Consider the following 22,270-nt stretch of genomic DNA (forward strand, 5'->3'; position numbering starts at 1 on the left):
TAGTAAATATATATTACATTTTATGTATATATATTAAATATTTTTGTAAATATACTTTTTGTATATATATATTGTAAATGTATATTACATTTTTGTGTATATATATATATATATATATATATATATATATATATATATATATATATATATATATTTACAAAAAATATTATATATATTACATTTTTGTATACATATTAAATATTTTTTGTCTAAAATTTGCAGCCACAGCAATAAGACGAAACTTATCTCAAAAACATTGTTTCCCATGTGTTTATTAAAAATTTATTCTTAAAATAACAGCGTATTTTCTTTTAAAACGTACACCAGTATAAACGTTTGCAAAAGTAATAACATAATTAGGACATGTATTTAATAATTTATAATTTATATTTTCTAAGAAAAAAACTAAATACATTTTTGGCTATTAAAGAGTTTACAAGAACTAGAGTATGAATTATTATACACGAGGCAACACGGTGGCTCAGTGGTTAGCATCGAGTGGTTAGCACTGGCACTTCTGTGTGGAGTTTGCATGTGCTCCGGTTTTCCCCACAGACATGTGAGCTATAGGTGAATTGAATAAACTAAACTGACCGTAGTGTATGTGTGTGAATGAGTATGTATCGATGTTTCCCAGCACTAGGTTGCAGCTGGAAGGGCATCCGCTGTGTAAAACATGCTGGAGAAGTTGGCGGTTCATTCCGCTGTTGTGACCCCTGATTATTAAAGAGACTAAGCCGAAGGAAAATTAATGAATTATTGTTATTAAATCTTAAAGGTCAATCGAAGATACTTGTGTTGAAGTATATGTGATGCGCCTGGTCTGTTTACAAGTTTACGCAGCGTAATGACGCAGTCACGTACATAAACAGAAAAATGGGTAGAACGGCAATCAGCAGTGAAGAAAGATCCTTAATGGTCGGTGCTTACATTACCGACCTGCTTTTACTGTATACGATAAAAATGACCAACAACAACTCTGTACAGTCCATTATCAAGTAAACGTCAATTAAATTTTCCAAACATCGTTACAAAATTATATATCGTTATAAAAACGGCGCTGAAGCGTTGCACAAGTAGGTTGGTCAAACGTCCACTGTTACTTTTCTCAGCGCTGGAGTTTGACAGACCAATCACTATCGTTTGTGGTTACTATCGCGGCTTTTTATACAACATTATAATAAAGATTCATAAGACGGTTTACACTTTTGCCTCATGAATAAGTTGCGATAATGTGTCGATTTATAATATGATACTCTCTAATCTACGACAATAAGATTACAATTATTACGAGAATGAACGACCATCAACGGAAACTTGTCGGTTTGAGTAACCGAGCGCCCCGCGGTGGAAGAGAAACCTCCCGTCAACTGAAAAAGAAACCGAATATAGACAAACCTCCTCGGTTGATAGTGAAACCAAGCGGTAATTGATCACACACCGCCCCAACAACCTCCAACCGATGACAGTTCATCTCCAGAACAAGTTTATGCGTTCACCTGGACTCCACGCGTTAAAGTAAACGCGGTTTTTGCCACCGTTTCACCATGAATTCATCCGGTATGCTGTGTGACAATGAGCGGCCGCGGCACCGACCTTTCCTGATCGGTGTGAGCGGAGGAACGGCCAGCGGGAAGGTACGGAACACTACATACATGATGGACACAACACATAGAGGGGCTTTAAAATGAGTTAAAAACGTCGCATGTTGGGTTAGCATGAGTTAGCATGTATTCGTTTTATTTTCCTTAGCTTAAGATTGAGATAAAGTTGGTTTTATATTTACACAATCGCACATTCTCCTTAACAATATAATTTCAGAAAAGTATTATTAGCAAATTGTAACATTAAATAGGGAAATCATATTAGCAGGCAATGACTATCAAAGTACTACACTGTTCACAGTCAATTCAATAGTGCTAATGTTGTTTTGAAGTCATACTTACATAATATAAGCATGGTGATGCAAAGAAAATAATAGTAATAATAATAATAAAAATAAAAAATATATATATTTATAAAAAATACAAAAATTAAGTTATTATTAAAAAACAATTAGGGCATATAAACAGTTTCAATGAAAATACAAAGAGGCAGTCAATTGGGGTAGTGAGCAAATTAAGCACTACACTGCTGCTCAGAATCTGCATTATATTGGTCCAGGTGATCAAGAAATGGTTGCCATATATTGTAAAACTTATCAAGATAATCAATAACTCCATAACAGACTCTTTCCGTGTGCAATATTAGTGTGAGCTAAGTTAACCATGTCATAAATTGCAGAATAAAATCTGATTTGCACAGTTTTAGAATGACACTCTTAGCAATAATCATTCCAGAAATGATGGTGCTTTGTATGGACACCTTATAATCCAGCAGATAATGAGAGTATACCAAATATTTCAATCTCTGGGTCAGGGGTAAAAGTAAAACCATACATATCAGAAAACCATTTTTAAGACATACTAAATGAGGTTACAGACCAAATATTTAAATTAGCCTGATAAACAATATAGAGTCAGCTAAAATGAACGATTGTGTGAATATAAAACCAACTTTACCTTAGTTACAAAACATACAGTCAACATCAAAATTATTAGCTCTTCTGGGTGAAGTCTATTCTTTTAAAAATATATCCAAAGTAGGGTTGCACAATATTGGAAAAAACAGACATTGCAATATTTTCTTTTTCTTTCTTTTTGTATTGCGAAATGAATATAATTTAACAAGATAACTTTAATAACTCATTTTAATTTGTTAAGAATTCATAATTTCCTTTGATTGGGATTTTGTAGGTAAGATCATCTGCATAAAATATACAAAATTACCACAAAATAAACAAAACAAATTCGAGAACGGATGAAAACTATAGCACAATGATAGAAATTAATAAACAGCACTTTATAGATTTATGGTGGTGTATTGAGGCACAGAAATTCACTAATCAAATGTAAAATAACTGCATGGAGTCTTCATTGTATAAATAAGTACAATCGTTCTTTGTTAAAGTGGCAGACTTTATCATTACTTGTGCCCAAATAGTTTAAGTTCACTTGAAATATAGTCACAGGCCTTGATAACACATAAAAAAAGCCTTCACACCATTATATTAGAGTGAAACTTTGCAATCCCTTTATGTGCTCTGAATTGTTTCCTGGATTATTATAATTCCAATTTAACATTGCAGATCCTGCGATGTGTCTATTGCTGATTCGTACATTGCCATATCGATGCTGAAACAATATATTGTGCAGCCCTAATCTAAAGTGTTATTTAACAGAGAAGATTTAGCTTCAGCACATTTTCTAAACATAATAGTTTTAATAAATAACTCATTCCTGTTGTCTTTGCTTCAATGGCCGTGACTTACGTTTTTCTAAGATACTAGTATTCATCTTAAAATGTAATTTAAAGGATAAATTAGGTTAATTTGGTTAACTAAACAAGGTAGGTTAATTATTAGGCAAGTCATTAGACAACAGTGTTTTGATATGTAATCAAAAGAAATAATTAGTTTCTTAAAGGTGCAGTAGGTGATTGTCTTCAGAAATATGTTTTGTTGTGCTGGTTGAAAGTCTCTTCACATTCCAATAGTAATGATTAAAGTAAATGATCGAAATGCATTGATATGTGTTTTTATATTCTGGGTAAGTATAAGACTAAAAAACGTTTAACTGATTAAAATTTCTTGGGCTGATAATTCCAGTAATTTTGATAAGTAGCCCATACTGCCTGTCAGCAAATGTAGATTTGTACATCTGCAGCCATTTACGCAAATCTGCCATTTGCACGTGCACATGCGCCACATTCACCTGCACATGAAAGTGTGACAGCAGTAAAAATAAATGCTGAATCAAAACTTTAAAATCCTGAATCAATATTGGAGTTAGTTTTGCACGCTGGAGGAAGGACGACTCCATGGCTGAAGTATTTCTTTTAAACAGGTAATGTTATGTTTTGACTATTTTAGTCACACAAAGCTGATGTAGATTGTGTTTTTACGAATGGGTTATATGCACAGAAGTGTTGTTCAGCCACTGAAATATTCCAGCGAAAGAATGATGTGATTATTTTCAGTTTTACAAGGGGCTTTTTACAGCATCAATAATGTAGATTTTATTTAGTTTAACATCAAAACATCAGTAAATAGCGCTATTCCGCCTAGCCTGCTTTACTGAGCTAAAGTTGGTTTTATATTCACATTGGTTCCACCCAAAATTCATCATTTTTGAACAATGACAGCCTGTGACGCGCTCCCTATATTGTTTACTGCTACTCTGAATATTAGATCTGAAATAGCATGTAAGTATGGCTTAGTAATAAGTGGAATTCCTGTTTGCTGCCAGCCAAACACTAAAAATACAGTAATCGCTTACGGACAAAGCGTGTGAGAGAGTGAGACCAGCGAGCCTTGCATGCATGAAATATTGCGCATTATGACAAGTTCTGCTAACTACACAACTGAAAAAATGCTAGATATAATACAGTTTTTCCATTCAGAATTATAGTATTTATATAATAATAATTGTAGTATTATAAAGTTTTCTATCTGGCGAAAAACATGATCTAGTGGATTGTCTACGGTCATCTTTAAGATGCGCGTTCGTGATTTCAGGAGGCGTGGCTTTGGACGGCAGGGAAGGGACTGTGTTTTCAAAGATATTTTGCTAACAGATTGTTATGGGAAGCAGACGGACAAAGGAGGTGAGTGAATTATCAACGATGTTTATTTAACAACAACTGAGCACACAAGGAGAACGGAGGAGAAGTGAGTGGAGTCTGGTTGTTCGGGTGATCCTTGGTGGCAGGCTGGATGACTGATACAGAGGGAGACCGAATGCACACACCAGAGGGCTTGCGGGGAAGACAGACTGATGACAAACACAAGGCAGACAGGACACCGGGAACACTGGACAAACTAGGAGAGACAAAGAGCAGATAAGTACAATATACTGAGGTTGAAATGCTAGTGATTACCAGGAGGTGTTTCACTCAGAGTCCGCTTCGTAGGAACGAGACCGGACACTGAGTGAAGTGAGGTGTGTGCTTATATAGTGACTAAGTGATTGGGTGCAGCTGTGTGTGGTTAATACTCAGGTGATGGTGATCTTTGCGTGAGGCTGGTGGAAGAGCCTGGCCAATCCGTGACATTACCCCCCTCCCCAGGGCCCGCTCCTGAGGGCCTATACCTCCGACGCCGTGGTGGTCTACCACGTCCACGAGGTGCTGGAAACTCGGGGTGATTGGAGTGGAACTCTTCCATAAGTGCAGGATCTAATATATCTGATCTGGGGACCCAAGATCTCTCCTCCGGACCGTATCCCTCCCAGTCGACAAGATATTCCAGCTGACCACCACGACGTCGGGACCGTAGAAGGTCCTTGATCTTGTAAATGGATCCGACTTCCGACATCAGTGGGGGAGGAGGTTCCTCTTCATGGCCAGGCTCTGTGGAAGGAATCAGAGGGTCGTGAAAGGGTTTGAGGAGTGACACGTGGAATGTGGGGTGGATCCTATATTGTGGTGGTAACTGTAACTTAAATGTGACGGGGTTGACCTGCTCCAGGATGGTGAAGGGACCAACAAATCTGGGACTAAGTTTTCGGGAGGGCAGTCGCAAGCGGATGTCTCTGGTGGAGAGCCAAACTTTCTGCCCCGGCGCATAGCTTGGACCTGGGATCCTCCTCTTATCGGAGACCTCCTTGGCTCTGCGAACTGCCCTCTGGAGATGGTGATGAGCATCGTCCCAGACCCTCTCGCTCTCCCGGAACCAGTAATCCACTGCGGGGACATCAGAAGGTTCGCCATCCCAGGGAAAGAGTGGAGGTTGGAAGCCCAGAATACACTGGAATGGCGTAAGTCCGGTGGTAGGTTGCCGCAGGGAATTCTGGGCGTATTCCGCCCAGCCCAGAAACTGGCTCCAGGAGTTTTGATGACCGTGACAGAATGTTCTGAGGAACCGCCCCACTTCTTGGATTTTCCTCTCTGTCTGGCCGTTGGTCTGTGGATGATAGCCAGACGAGAGGCTGACGGTCACACCTAGGAGTCTGAAGAAGGCTTTCCATAGTCTGGAGATGAACTGGGGTCCTCTGTCCGAGACTATGTCCTCAGGCAATCCAAAGCATCGGAAGACATGGTTGAATAGGGTTTCTGCGGTTTCCAGGGCTGTGGGCAGACCCTTCAAGGGAATCAGACGGCAGAATTTGGAAAATCGATCGACAATGACTAAAATGCAGGTATTACCTTCAGATGATGGGAGATCTGTCATGAAGTCAACTCCTAGGTGTGACCAGGGGCGGTTTGGGATGGGCAAGGGATGGAGTTTACCTGCAGGTAGATGGCGAGGACTCTTCGACATAGCGCACTCTCTACAGCCTTGAACGTATCTCCTCACATCCCTCGCCATGTGCGGCCACCAAAAGCGTTGGGATAGCAGCGAGAGGGTGTTGTTGGTCCCGGGATGTCCTGTGCCCAAAGATGTATGGGTGGAATGGATCAGATCTACCCGTTGGTTTTCAGGAATGAAGCGACGATTGGGGGGACAGCCCGGCGGAGTCCTGGATTCGGGAGTGGCGACGACTGTAGGAGCGGACCAGGTGATGGGACAGACCGTGATCTGTTCTGGGAGGATTCTGGCTGGGGTCTCCATGAGTTCCGGCTGATCATAAATACGGGAAAGTGCGTCCGCTCGGATGTTCTTTGACCCAGGTCGGTAAGATATTGAGAATTGGAATCGGGAGAAGAACAGGGACCATCGGGCCTGACGAGGACAGAGTCTTTTGGCTTCTTTGAGGTACTGGAGATTCTTATGGTCTGTAATCACCTGGAAAGGATGTTTAGCTCCCTCCAGCCAGTGTCGCCATTCTTCCAGGGCAAGCTTGATGGCTAATAGCTCCCGATTTCCGATGTCATAGTTTCTCTCCGCCGGGCTGAGCTTCCTTGAGAAATAGGCGCATGGATGGAGTAATGCTGGTGTACCTTGATGTTGTGACAGGATGGCTCCAACTCCAGTTGTCGAGGCATCTACCTCGACCACGAACGGGATTTCAGGATCTGGGTGAGTCAGGAGTGGAGCTTGAGTGAATGATTGTTTGAGGGTTTGGAAGGCTGCATCGGCTTCGGGAGGCCAGGAGAGTTTCTTGGGGTGATTTTTGAGTAGGTTGGTCAGCGGAGCGGTAATGAGACTGTAGTTGTGGATGAATCGTCTATAGAAATTGGCAAACCCTAGAAATCGTTGGAGTTCTTTAATAGTTGTTGGTTGTGGCCAGGAGACAACGGCAGTGACCTTCCCCTCGTCCATGCGAACCCCTTTCTGATCAATAATGTACCCCAAGAACTGAACAGATGGTAGGTGGAAGGAGCATTTTTCAGCCTTGAGGTACAATTGATGGTCTCTGAGGGTTTGTAGGACCTCCGCAACGTGGTGGCGGTGTTCGGCCTCACTCCGGGAGTAAATCAGGATGTCATCAATGTAGACTATGACGGAGATATGGAGGAACTCCCGGAGGACTTCGTGAATGAAGTTCTGGAATACGGAGGGGGCGTTGACCAGACCATAGGGCATGACCAGGTATTCGTAGTGCCCTGTAGGGGTCACAAACGCAGTCTTCCACTCGTCCCCCTCACGTATTCTGACCAGATTGTAGGCGCTGCGGAGGTCCAACTTCGTGAATATCTTGGCGGATTGGAGTTGTTCCAGGGCCGCTGGGACGAGAGGAAGGGGATACCGGAACTTAATTGTTCCTTGATTCAGAACTCGGTAATCGATACAAGGACGCAGCCCTCCATCCTTCTTGGCCACAAAGAAAAAGCTTGAGGCAGCGGGTGACGTGGACTGGCGGATATACCCCTGACTCAGTGCTTCCTGAATATACTCCTCCATGGCCTTAGTTTCCGGAAGGGACAACGGGTAGATCCTACCTTTGGGCATAGGAGCGTCTGGCAGCAGGTCTATGGCGCAGTCCCATGGCCGATGTGGAGGTAGCTGGGAAGCTCTCTTGGGGCAAAAAACGTCTTCATATGTGGAGTAGATCTTCGGGATTTGAATGGATTGTTTATTGACTGGACTTTCGACAGACGTGACATAGATGGTAAGTGGTTTCTGAAGTTGAACAGGTAGGTCGGGAAAACATCTGGTTTTGCAGTCTTCACCCCATTTCTTTATTTCTCCTGTGCCCCAAGAGAGGATGGGATCGTGCTTCACCAGCCACGGGCGCCCTAGAATGATGTCCATGGATGCACCCTCCAGAACCAGAAATTGGATCTCCTCCTTGTGGAGCAATCCCACTTGGAGATAGATGGGTTCACATTTGCGATGGATACGTGCCTGGGAACGGATTGCGTTGGTTATGGGTTGGATCTGGTAGACGTGCGTCGAGGCTTCGGTGTTAAGATGGAGCTGGCGACAGAGGGCGTACGAGATGAAATTTCCAGCTGACCCGGAGTCGATGAGGGCCGTGACTGAAACAGATACAGAAGGGGTAGTTAACTGGACATCGGTGGTGAGAGGATGCATTTTTTCAATAGGGGAACTGAATACACTCACCAAGGGACGTGCTGGACGAATGGGACAGTCCAGCCTGACATGTCCTTCGGCACCACAGTACATACATAGACCCCGGGTCAGCCTCCTCTGTCGCTCAGTGATGGTGAGTCTACCAGATTCCACGATCATTGGTTCAGGTTCTGGAGGGACTGCTGGCTCTGGCGAACGGAGGAGTGCTTGGGGAACAGGTGGAAGATCGTGCTGGTATACCCTCAGACGATCGGAACAGCGGAGGGATAGTTGGATGAATTTCTCCAACCCCAAGGTATCGCCGAGGGCTGCTAGCTGTAGTCGGAGGCTGGGCTCCAGTCCGAGCCGGTAGGTGGTGAGGAGAGATCGCTCATTCCATCCGCTAGCAGCAGCCAGAGTACGGAACCGGAGCGCATAATCCTGAGTGGACATGGCTCCCTGTTTGAGATGGTATAACTGTTCTCCAGCTGCTACTTCTGCATCTGCGCGACCAAAAACCTCCTTAAAGTACTTGGTGAATGCTTGAATGGAGCTGGTTACCGGCCCAGACTGTTGCCAAATGGTTTCTGCCCACCGAAGAGCCGATCCAGAGAGAAGGGAGATGATGAATGCGATTTTGGACCGATCTGTGGGATATAACTCAGGTTGCATGGTGAATATGAGAGAACATTGCAAAAGAAATCCATTGCACTCCTCCGCCCCGCCAGAGTAGGGCGCTGGTCGAGCCATGGGACTGGATGAGTGGGTGGACGGTGAAGAAGTGCTCGGTGCTGGTGGCGCTTCGGGAAGTGGAGTAGATGGTAATAAAACTCTCTTCAATGAGTCCACCAACTCTTGAATGGGATCGTGAGTGCTCATGCTGTTGATTGTAGTGGTCCGGTCTTCTGTTATGGGAAGCAGACGGACAAAGGAGGTGAGTGAATTATCAACGATGTTTATTTAACAACAACTGAGCACACAAGGAGAACGGAGGAGAAGTGAGTGGAGTCTGGTTGTTCGGGTGATCCTTGGTGGCAGGCTGGATGACTGATACAGAGGGAGACCGAATGCACACACCAGAGGGCTTGCGGGGAAGACAGACTGATGACAAACACAAGGCAGACAGGACACCGGGAACACTGGACAAACTAGGAGAGACAAAGAGCAGATAAGTACAATATACTGAGGTTGAAATGCTAGTGATTACCAGGAGGTGTTTCACTCAGAGTCCGCTTCGTAGGAACGAGACCGGACACTGAGTGAAGTGAGGTGTGTGCTTATATAGTGACTAAGTGATTGGGTGCAGCTGTGTGTGGTTAATACTCAGGTGATGGTGATCTTTGCGTGAGGCTGGTGGAAGAGCCTGGCCAATCCGTGACACAGATAGCATTTTGGCAGATCACCTATTGCACCTTTAAGGGAGCTAATAATATTGTCCTAGTTTAAAATAAAACACTATTTCAAATAAATAAAAGGACAAAATATGTTCTCCATAAGAAAAAATATTGTAGGAAATACTGTGAAAATGTCCTTATCCTGTTAAACATCACTTCTGATATATTAAAAAATATTTCAAAATTCACAGGAAGACTAATAATTTTACCTTCCACTGTCTACATGCATAGGGAAACAGCATGCAGTGTGTATTATAAGCTGTGCGAAATGCCATTTTGCGACTCAAATTAAACAGCAGACCTGGTGTCCACTTGTAACAGTATCTGTAATGATATTCAGGCTGATGCAATTACAAATGCACATTAGACTGTCAATCCTGGCTATTAACGGGTGTTTTTCTGTTAGTCCACAGTATGTGCAAAAATCATGGAGCTTTTGGGACAGAATAAGGTGGATCACCATCAGAGGAAGGTCACTATTGTCAGCCAGGACAGTTTCTACAGAGTTCTCACCCCAGAACAGAAGGCAAAGGCTTTGAAAGGCCAGTACAACTTTGACCATCCAGGTAAAAAACAAACAAACTATAAACAAAACATCTGGGTCAAGGGCAAAAAGGGCTTTCAAACACCAAAACAACGCATTTGTCTTGTTTTCCTCTTTGCATTTGACAGGTTTTTTTTTCCAGAGCAAAATGTGATTGTTATCATTTTTAACATGTTTTACAGAAAACTAGCTTAAAGGGACAGTTCACCCCTAAAATGAAAAATTCCTTACTATTTATTCACACTCAGGTGGTGGTTCTACACTTTTATGGATATTCTCTTTCTATTGAAAACTATATATTCTGAAGAATTTTGGACAAAAATACAACAAATGCCAAAATAAATGTCAGGTGCCAAAAAATACTCAATATTTGTAATTATAAATCATTATTACTAGGGCTGCACAATATATCGTTTCAGCATCGATATCGCAAATGTGTGCATCTGCCATAGTCACATTGCAAGATATGCAATATTGAGTCTATTAAATTAAATTAAATTGAGCTAAAGAATTGTATTTAATTATTGTATTTATATGGAATTTATGCAAAAGAAAAAAAATCTTAGAATTATTGTCTTGTTTCTAGTCCAAATATGTACACTTTAAAGCAAAAACAAGATTATTTTATTCCACTGGCAGATAGTTTTGCTTGTTTGAAAACAAAACAATATTTTTACTAAGATCTAAGATTATTTTTTTTTAGATATTTGAGCTAGATACGAGACAAAGACCACATTTTTTGCATTGTGATTATTCAATTTCTGTACCTGAATACTGCTAGACTCCCCAGAAAACCATCAAATAATGCTATTAGAACTATCTTGTAAAACATATCGCAATATTTATCACAGCAAAACAAAATATTGCAATATCCGATTTTTCCAATATCCTGCAGCCCTAATTATTACTTTGCCTCTATCCTTCCCAACACTAGGGTTTGCCCTTGTCTGCAATTAACATTAGTAATTTTGGCATTTAGCTTTTTCATTTTTACATTTGATACATTTTTTCCATAACAACAAACTGATTGTTATTATTTTAAAATGTTGTACCAAAAACAATGTCATTAATTAAAATTTCATTAATTTTAAATGTAGCTTAAAGGGACAGTTCACCCCAAAATTGAACGTTTCCTCACTATTAACTTATGCTTAAGTGGTGGTTCTACACTTTTATGGATTAGCTTTTTTTCTTCTGTTGGACACAAAACAATATATTCTGAAGTGTTTTAGACAAAAAAAAAATCAATAAACTAAAATAAAAACTTGTCAGGCCCCCAAAATACTTATTAATTGTCATTATAAGTCATTATTACTTTGTCTCTATCCTTCAAAACACTAGGGTTTTCCTTTATCAGCAATTAACATTAGTATTTTTGGCATTTAGCTTTTTCATTTTTACATTTGATACATTTTTTCCATAACAACAAAATGATTGTTATTATTTTAACATGTTGTACCAAAAACAATGTCATTAATTAAAATTTCATTAATTTTAACTGTAGCTTAAAGGGACAGTTCACCCCAAAATTGAATGTTTCCTCACTATTTACTTATACTTAAGTGGTGGTTCTACTCTTTAATGGATTAGCTTTTTTTCTGTTGGACACAAAACAATATATTCTGAAGTGTTTTAGACAAAAAAAATCAATAAAATAAAATAAAATAAAAACTTGTCAGGCACTTGTCAACACTAGGGTTTTCCTTTATCAGCAATTAACATTAGTATTTTTGGCATTTAGCTTTTTCATTTTTACATTTGATTCATTTTTTTCCAGAACATCAAATGATATTATTTTTAACATGTTTTACCAAAAACAATGTCATTAATTAAAATGTCATTCATTTTAACTGTAGCTTAAAGGGACAGTTCACCCCAAATAAAAAAAGATTTCTTACTATTTACTCACACTCAGGTCGTAGTTCTACACTTTTATGGATTCGCTTTTCCTGTTGAACACAAAACAATATATTCAGAAGTAATTTGGACAAAAGAATTTGTCAGGCCCCCAAAATACTCGTTAATTGTAATTCTGAATCATTATTACTTTGCCTCTGTCCTTCAAAACACTATAGGTTTTAGCCTGGTCAGTGATTAACATTAGCATTTTTGTCATTTAGCTTTTTCATTTTTACATGACACATTTTTCCATAGAAAAATATGATTGTTATAATCTTTTAACATGTTTTACAGAAAACACATACTAATAAAAATGTGATGTAGTTAAAGGTACAGTTCACCCTAAAAGATGAAAGTTTCCTCACTATTTACTCACACTCGGGTCGTAGTTCTACACTTTTATGCATAAGCTTTTTCTGTTTAATACAAAATATTATATTCTTAAGTATTTTAGACAAATAAAAACGAAATAAAAAATGGTCAGGCCCCACAAACACTCATTAATTGTCATAATTATAAATCATTATTACTTTGCCTCCATCCATCAAAACACTAGGGTTTACCCTTGTCGGCGATTAGCATTAGCATTTTTGTCATGTAGCTTTTTCCTTTTTACACAAAGGCAAATATGATTGTTATATTTAACATGTTTTACAGAAAACACATACTAATAAAATTAGTCATTCATTGTAACTGTAGTTAAAGGGACAGTTCACCCAAAAGATGAAAATGTACTCTCACTCACGTGGTGGTTCTAGACTTTTATGGATTCATTTTTTCTATTGAACACAAAACAATTTATTCAGAAGTATTTTGGACACAAAAAAAAACACAAAAATTACCAAAATAAAATTTGTCAGGCTCTAAAAATACTCATTAATTGTCATAATTATAAATCATTATTAATTTGCCTCTATCCATCAAAACAGTATAGTGTTTTACCCGTGTCAGCGATTTCCATTAACATTTTTGTCATGTAGCCTTTTCCTTTTTATATTTCACATATTTTTTCCAGGGAAAAGATGACTGATATAATTTCTTTTCATGTTTTACCGAAAACGCAGTAAAATGTCATTCATTGTAATTGTAGCTTAAAGGAACAGTTCACCCAAACAATTACAATTTCCTCACACTCAGATGGTGGTTCTACACTGGATTAGCTTTTTCTGTTGAACACAAAACAATATATACTGGACAAAAAGCACAAAAAACAAACAAAAAATTTGTCAGGTCCCCAAAACACTCATCAATTGTCATTATTACTTTGCCTCTCTCCTTCAAAACAATAAGTTTTACCCTTGTCAGGAATTAACATTAGCAATCAAAATGTTGAACCATCACTTATCATTTTACTAAGTATGTTGTTTTATTTTTACATAAATATATCTGTTACTCATGTTTAGGCATGTCATTTTTACAAGAAACATTCAAGCAGACCATATATTTGCATTTAAGAAGCTTTCAAAGTATATAAAATATATTAAATCACATCCAAATTAAACCTCAAAATAATAAAAGTGTGTATTATATATATATATATATATATATATATATACACACACACATATAATTTGTATCATATACACATATTTTATACCTAAATATAAATACACTTTTTTCTAAAATATATGCATGCATGTGTGTATTTAGATATACATAATAAATATACACAGCACATACACATATTACACACACATATTACGTTAAAACAAACTTTGATTTTGGATGCGATTAATTGTGATGGATTTTTGCCTCACACTAAAAATTATTGTACATTTACCTAGATGCACTCACCAAATGACACGTCTCATCTTTGACACACCTGGGAATAAAACACTGTTATCATTTGTTTGTTAGATAATTATGTCTTCAAATCATAAAATCAATTTATGAGGTCAGTAGTAAGTCTGGATGTTTTTTTTCCCCCAATGCACTCTTGTGTTTTCTCTCTTTCAGATGCGTTTGATACGGAGTTCATGTGTCAGACATTGAAGGATATAGTAGAAGGGAAGGTGGTGGAGGTTCCTACATATGACTTTGTCACCCATTCCAGGCAATAAATCTGTCACACACAAACACACACACACTTTGGAGCTCTTTGTGGATATGCCATAGACTTCTAATTAAGGCTGCACAATATATATATCAAAAAATTATGGTCATCGCAATAGTATATGCAATATCTATATCACAGAAAAGTGCAATAGATTAAATAAATTTGATGTGCCAAGCATTTGTGTGCTGCATGTATAGGTTGTTTATCCAAATCTGACCAATCAGATGAGGCTTTTACTACCTCCATCATCATACTATCTCCAAAATAAACACTTATGCCGTGAGACAAGAGGAGAAAATGACCACAGCCAATAAGAATCTGAATTCACACCGAGGTTTTAATTAATTCGTGATGTTTTAAAGTCTACAGGTTTGCATAGTGTTTAAGATTTAATTAGCTTAGAAAAATATCTATTACCTGTTTATTTTATTATGATCATTAAAAGAATAGGTGTTGGGCAAAGAGTAATCGAAAAAAAGTTTGTTTTGACATAATATATGTCTGTATTATCTATATTTATTATGTATATGTGATGCGCACACACATAGAAACAAAACTATGCAAAACAGTCTGACATGGATATTTCAATTAACAATTTCAATTTGTATATAATTTGCATCATATACACGTTTTAAATATAAATATAAATAAAATTATGCATGCGTGTATTAATATATACATAAATATACACTTAAATTAAATCAAAAACATATTTTTGATGCGATTAATAAATGTGTGTGTGAAAAATTGCTGATAAAAACGCGCTTTGCAAGTTAGTTATATCATAAGAAATATTGTTATCGCAACACTTTACAACAATATTGCATGTTTTTTCAGTATCGTGCAGCCCTGCGTCTAATGCAGGTGAATTAGGATGCAGCAAAGGGACTTATCATCACCTACTGGCAGTTTTAGTGTTATGTATTTATCCAAGACAGGCCTAAAGCAGCACAAAACACTAAAGCTGTTCCCTCATAATCCTACATCCACCAGAGACTCTCTCTACTCACATGTACACTCATAGTATGCAATTGTCTGTCTGTCTGTCTATTGACTGTTGATCACATGTTTACAGGCTGCCAGAGAAGATCTGTGTTTATCCTGCTGACGTGGTGCTTTTTGAAGGGATTCTGGTGTTTTACACACAGGAAGTCCGAGACATGTTTCACATGAAGCTGTTTGTGGACACAGACTCAGATGTGCGCCTGTCTCGCAGAGGTAATCTCTCTCTCTATATATACACTACCTGACAAAAGTCTTGTCATCTATCCAAGTTTTAGGAACAACAAATAATAACTGATTTCAAATAATAATAACTTGACTTCTAGTTGATCATTTGGTATTAGAAGTGGCTTATATGAAAGGCAAAGGCCTCTAGATTACGCTTATTTGACCAAAATAAAATATGATCAAGCCATCCCATGAGCTTGGAGGACTGCATTCATACATCTCTGCAATGACTCAAATCACTTATTAATAAAGTCATCTGGAATGGCAAAGAAAGCGTTCTTGCAGGACTCCCAGAGGGATCAGGATTATTTGGATTCATCTTCAATGCCCCCTCCCTAATCTTACCCCAGACATGCTCAATAATGTTCATGTCTGGTGACTGGGCTGGCCAATCCTGGAGCACCTTCACCTTTTTTGCTTTCAGGAACTTTGATGTGGAGGCTGAAGTATAAAGAGGAGCGCTATCCTGCTGAAGAATTTGCCCTCTCCTGTGGTTTGTAATGTAATGGGTAGCACAAATGTCTTGATACCTCAGGCTGTTGATGTTGCCATCCACTCTGCAGATCTCTCGCATGTCCCCATACTGAATGTAACCCCAAACCAGGATTTTTCCTTCACCAAACTTGACCGATTTCTGTGAGAATTATGGGTTCATGCAGGTTCCAGTAGGTCTTGTGCAGTATTTGTGATGATTGGGATGCAGTTCAACAGATGATTCATCAGAAAAATCCACCTTCTGCCACTTTTCCAAATGACCAACTAGAAGTCAAGTTATTATTTGTTGCTCTTACAACTGAGATCATTGACACGACTTTTGTCAGGTAGTGTATATATAAGTTTAATGATGGCATGAAAGCAGTCAAGTTTAAAGTCCGTGTAAAAATCTAAATGTACAATTTTTTAATTTCTTATTATCATCAGTGCTGAAAACAGTTATATTTATCCAGGAGCAGAAATATAAGTTCAAAAGAATGGCATTTATTTAAATCAGAAATCTTTTGTAGGATAAACATTTTACTGGGACTTTCCATCAATTTAATGCATCCTTGAGGAATAAAATAATCTAAAAAAATAATTGAACTTGAGATATTTTTTTTAGTTTAGCTAATTTTCGGTCTTTTTAAATGGATGGAGTTATACAATAGAAACGTTACTGTAGATGTGCGTTGCTTGTTTAACAGTGTGTTTGTTGTGTTTAGTTCTGCGCGACATGAATAGAGGTCGAGATCTGGAGCAGATCCTTACGCAGTACACAACTTTTGTCAAACCAGCCTTTGAGGAGTTCTGCCTTCCGGTGAGAAAGCACAGCAAAAGCTGAAGAAAAGCTGCGTTACAGTCATTTAATGCATTCGTGACCTCTGACATCTCTCTCCAAAACAGACCAAGAAATATGCAGATGTCATAATACCCCGTGGAGTTGATAACATGGGTAAATATGAGCCAAAAGCCAATGAATATTCATGCATATACACCGGTGGAGCAGAAGTTTGGAATAATTATATATATTTTTTGCTCATCAAGGCTGAATTTGTTTGTTTAAAATATGGTAAAACTGTTCAATATTATTTCAGTTTATAATTACTATTTTCTATGTGAAAGCATTTTAAAATGCAATTAATTCCTGTGAAGCAAAGCTGAATTTTCAGCATCATTACTTCAGTATTCAGTAGGGATGTGATGATTCACCTGACTTACGATTCACAATTTATTTACAAAATTATTTGAAGCAAATTTAAGGTGAAGAGCTCTTTCATTTGTTTCTTAAATGCTGCACATGTTTGCTAAATAATATATACTTTCTGCCATAACTAAATTGCAATTTTAAATCAAATAAATTCCAAAAATTAAAAAAGAATAATAGAAACTAAAGAAGACTCATTAATATAAACAAACTAAAACTGTGACTGTGCTGGGATTTGATATTTTTAAAAAGAAATATCAGCATATCTCTGTTTTCTGGCATAAGCTGAGGTCTTTGCACATTTACAATGTCTCCTGCTGATGAAAAAACTCGTTCACTGGGGACTGAGATGGCTGGTGTGGAGAGAGCAGTGTGTACAGAGGTGGTCAACAGTTCCTCTGACCAGGGGACTGGCCACTGGCATAAAATACTGATTATAAAATTACTAATTATATAGTAGGATAGAGACGGGAACATGATTATGAAGGTGAACAATTAATATTACTTGTATGATTAATTAGTATCCAGGGTTTCTGCGGGGTCTTAAATCTAGGCCTTAAAAGTCTTAAATTCGCTGTTCTAGGTCTTAAATATTTTAGCACAGGTCCTATTTTTCCGATGTCCATGTAACGCTACATCTAAAGCTCATTTAAATTCTTTTTTGTTGTTGTTTCTTGGTTTTGTGGTGTTGTAGTTCTTTATTTCACTTGTCCAAATGTAATTTACGGTATTACAACTACAAATGAGACCAACACGCAATAGCCAATCAGATTTCTGTTATTGCACTCAGTGCGTGCGGTAAATGTGACATCATCGGAGGTTCACTTTGGGTGCTTGCGACATTATTTCGGTTGGCGGAGCGCGCACAATTTTTTGAAACTCACACATTTCAGGGGAAGACAGGTCAGAGAGGTAGCTTTTAGAAAGAGGAAGATACATTAGGGAAGAGGGAGGTGAAAAAAAGCCTCTCTCAGATTATCCTTGAAGTAGAACAGTGTGAGATCAGGGGGGAAAAAAGCCCCAGCATGTCACTTAAGATTATGTGAATTCAGCTTTCATCAAATGAATGAAAAATGCTTTAAAATATATTTTGCAATACAATAATATTTCAAAATATAATACAGTTTTAATCAAAGAAATACCACCCAGGTAAGTTTTAGACTTAAAAACCCTATAAAAAACCATTTAATGCTAATTATTCCATTTGTTTTCTATGCTAATTAATTAATGCTATTATATTCTAGTCAAACTTGTTTATCCTCTTTTAATTAACAGTGGCGATAAACCTGATCGTCCAGCATATTCAGGACATCTTAAACGGGGACATCTGCAAGTGGCAGAGGGGTTCGGTCAATGGCCACAACCATGGGCGGAGTCTAAAAAGAGGTGTGGCCGAACATGGAGAAAACTCGAGTGGAAGTGGCAGCAACCTTATAAAACGTCCATTACTGGAGCCCAGCACACGACCACACTGACACCAAGAAGAGCCTGTACATCACACACACCTAAACACTAATCGCTGCATGCTTCCAACCCAATGGCTGTAGCCCAAATCACCCCATACCCTCATTCACTATTACTTATTAAAAAAAAAGCGTTATTATTATTATTTTTTTAGCAAAATTTATGCCATTTTCAGTTCGCAATTTAATGGAAACACCTAATTTTACATTCTTAACGATCTTCAACATCTGTCATCATTTACATAATCACATTCATAATTTTGCATAAAACAATAGCAGCAATCACATCCTCCTTACCTATATATATCATCATATACATACCAAACCGTCTCTAAAGAACAATCCCATGACTTCGTTCTACATTTACACTCAACATCCTACAGTATCTCATCATTTACATAATTAAATTAAAAAAAATATTATTATTGTATGCGTTAAAAAAAGTTTTGCACTATGTAGGTGTTTCTGCGAAATGGGTACAAGGATACAAGGTGTAATTTCAGCTCGCAATTTTAATTTGCGCAATTTAATGGAAAAAAACGAGTACATTTTCACACAACGTCCTGCAATATCTGTCATCATTTACATAATAATCACATTCAAAACGTAGCAATTTAGTCAGTAGCAATCAAAGCCTTCTTGCCTATATATTATATATTATCATATACATACCAAACCGTCTTTAAAGAATGGTCTTACGACTTCTCGACGTATGCCCCAAGACCTGTCAATGTGGGAAAAAACGTTTCCATTGCAGTTTGCGAAATATTTCAATTGTGCATAAAAAAACAAAACGTTTTTGAACTATGTAGGTGTTTTTGTGAAATGGACACTTGTTTCCGTAGGGCATATTTTCAGGTTGCAGTTTTAATTTGCGCAATTTAATGGAAAAACAGCTACATTTACACTCAACATCCTGCAAAATCTGTCATCATTTACATAATCACGTTCAAAATTTCAGTAAGTAAAACAGTCAGTAGCAATCAAAGCCATCTTACCTATACATTATATATCATCATATACATACCAAATCGTCCTCAAAGAATGATCTTACAACTTCTCGATGTATGCCCCAAGGCCTCTCAATGTGGGAAAAAAAGTTTCCATTGTAGTTTGAGAAATATTTCAATTGCGTGTGTAAAAAAAGCTAAAACTTTTGCACTATGTAGGTGCCTTTGTGAAATGGACACCTATCCATAAGGTGTATTTTTAGTTCGCAATTGTAATTTGCACAATTGAATGGAAAAATGGCTACATTTACACCCAATATCCTGCAACATCTGTCATAATTTAAATAATAATCATATTCAAAATTGAAATGTATAAAATGTCAGTAACAATCAAAGCCTTCTTACCTATAAGTTATACATCCTCATATTCATACCACGCCACCTTTAAAGTATGATCTTACGACTCCTTAAAGTATGTTACATGACCTGTAAACATGGGCAAAAAAACATTTCTATTGGATCTTGTGAAATATTTCAATTGTGTGCGAAAAAAAAAGTTGGCACTATGTAGTTGTTTTTGCGAAATAGAACCATTTCCATAGTGTATTTACAGTTCGCAATTTTAATTTGCGCAATTTAACGGACAAATGGCTACATTTACACTCAACGTCCTATGATATCTGTCATTACTTACATAAAATAAGTCAGTAGAAATCACGGCCTTCTTACCTATATATTATATATCATCATTTACATACCACACCATTTTTAAAGAATGATCTTATGACATCTTAACGCATGTCACATGACCAGTAAATGTGGAAAAAAACGTTACCGTTGCAGTTTTGCGAAACATTTCATTTGTGTACGTTAAATAGTTTGTACTATGTAGATGTTTTTGTGAAATGGACCCGTTTCCATAAGGCGTATTTTCAGTTCGTAATTTCAATTTGCGCATTTGAATGGACATGCAGCTGTTCCTAAATTGTCGACGTCCTACATTTACATAAATCACATTCATATGTGGTTAAATTCAGTATATAATAATGGTCAGCCGCAGTCAGAACAATGGTACATTTTATAGCCTTCTTAACTATACATATATATCAACATATACATACCAAAACATCTTAAAAGAGGGTCTTATGACTTCTTGACGTATGCCAAGACCTGTTAATGTGGGAAAAAAACGTTTCCATTGCAGTTTGGGAAATATTTCAATTCTGTGCATAAAAAAAGCTAACTTTTGCACTATATAATGAAATGTAAATTGGACTCGTTTGCATATATTTTCAGTTCGCAGTTTTCATTCGTGCAATTTAAACGGAAAAACAGCTACATTTACACCTAACCTCCTGCAATAGCAGTCATCATTTACACAATAATCACATTTCAAATTTAGCATAAAACAGTTCATAGCAATCAACGCTTTCTTGCCTATACACTATATATCATTATATACATACCATACTGATCTTACGACTTCTCGACGAATGTCCCAAGACCTGTCAATGTGGGGAAAAAATGTTTTCAAACATTTCAATTGTGTGCGTAAAGAAAAAAGTTTGCACTATGTAGTTGTTTTTGTGACTTGGACACATTTCCATAAGGCAAATTTTCAGTTCGCAATTTTAATTTGCGCAATTGAATGGGCATGCAGCTATCTGTAAACTGTTGATGTCCTACATTTACATAAATCACATTAACATGTGGTTAAATTCTGCATATAGAAACGATCAGCCACAGTCAACACAATGGTGTATTTCATAGCCTTAACTATACGTTATATATATCCAGGGGCGTAGTGGACATTTTATGAGATCTGGCTGTATGAGATTATACATTCATATAATTATTAATCACCTGTTTCTAAATGGTCTGTCTCTAAAAGTGAGGGGGACTGATTTCCCCCGTCCCCCCCGGTTGCTACGCCCCTGTATATATCAACATATACATACCAAAACGTCTTTGAAGAAAGATCTCATGACTTGAAGTATGGCAAAAACTTTTCCATTACAGTGTGCGAAATATTTCTTTTGTGAGCGATTTTTGCTAAATGGATGCATTTTTAATTTTATTTACACAATTTACTGAAAAAAAAGTTACATTAAACTGTCAATACTTCATTTACATAACCACATTCATCTGTGCTAAAATTCAGCATATAATAACAATCAGCACAAAACGGTACGATTTTCACAGCCTTCTCACCATAAAACACAAGATTGAATAATAGAGTAGCTATATTTATTACAAATACGAGAGTTTAAATAAGGTTTTAATCTTAAGGTTCTTGCCTTGTCTTGATCTGTTTGGTCTGGATAAGAACTAAAGGTTGAAGTTAATATATTTAAGTGGATTAAGGTGATATTTTAGTATTCAAAATTTTTATCTCGCCATCACTGAAGTGTCTCTTTACTTTTTAATCTTCCACCTCTGTTTAATTGATGTCGGTACTCTACAGTCTGAAGTTTGATCTGAACTGTGAATATTTAAAGATAGATTTTTGCATTTTCTTGTACACTTTTTTTAACATTAAAATAACATACTTATGTGACT

General features: G+C 37.5%; 1 protein-coding gene across 1 annotated transcript; it reads left to right on the forward strand.

Moving 5' to 3' along the window:
• The first annotated feature begins 1,349 nt into the window (after nt 1-1,349).
• On the forward strand, nt 1,350-22,270 carry uck1 (uridine-cytidine kinase 1). Its single transcript, XM_056446196.1, has 7 exons — nt 1,350-1,637; nt 10,295-10,454; nt 14,288-14,384; nt 15,463-15,605; nt 16,817-16,911; nt 16,998-17,046; nt 18,574-22,270. Exons 1-7 carry the CDS (start codon nt 1,548-1,550, stop codon nt 18,771-18,773), a joined length of 834 nt encoding a protein of 277 aa, XP_056302171.1. The 5' UTR covers nt 1,350-1,547; the 3' UTR covers nt 18,774-22,270.

Source organism: Danio aesculapii, chromosome 21 (assembly GCF_903798145.1).
Source record: "Danio aesculapii chromosome 21, fDanAes4.1, whole genome shotgun sequence".
NCBI lineage: Eukaryota > Metazoa > Chordata > Actinopteri > Cypriniformes > Danionidae > Danio > Danio aesculapii.

Coding starts and splice junctions, on each gene's coding strand:
- uck1 (XM_056446196.1), top strand. CDS start 1,548: ATGAATTCATCCGGTATGCTGTGTGACAATGAGCGGCCGCGGCACCGA. Junction 15,606..16,816: donor TGTGCGCCTGTCTCGCAGAG/GTAATCTCTCTC, acceptor TGTTGTGTTTAG/TTCTGCGCGACATGAATAGA. Junction 16,912..16,997: donor TTGAGGAGTTCTGCCTTCCG/GTGAGAAAGCAC, acceptor TCTCCAAAACAG/ACCAAGAAATATGCAGATGT.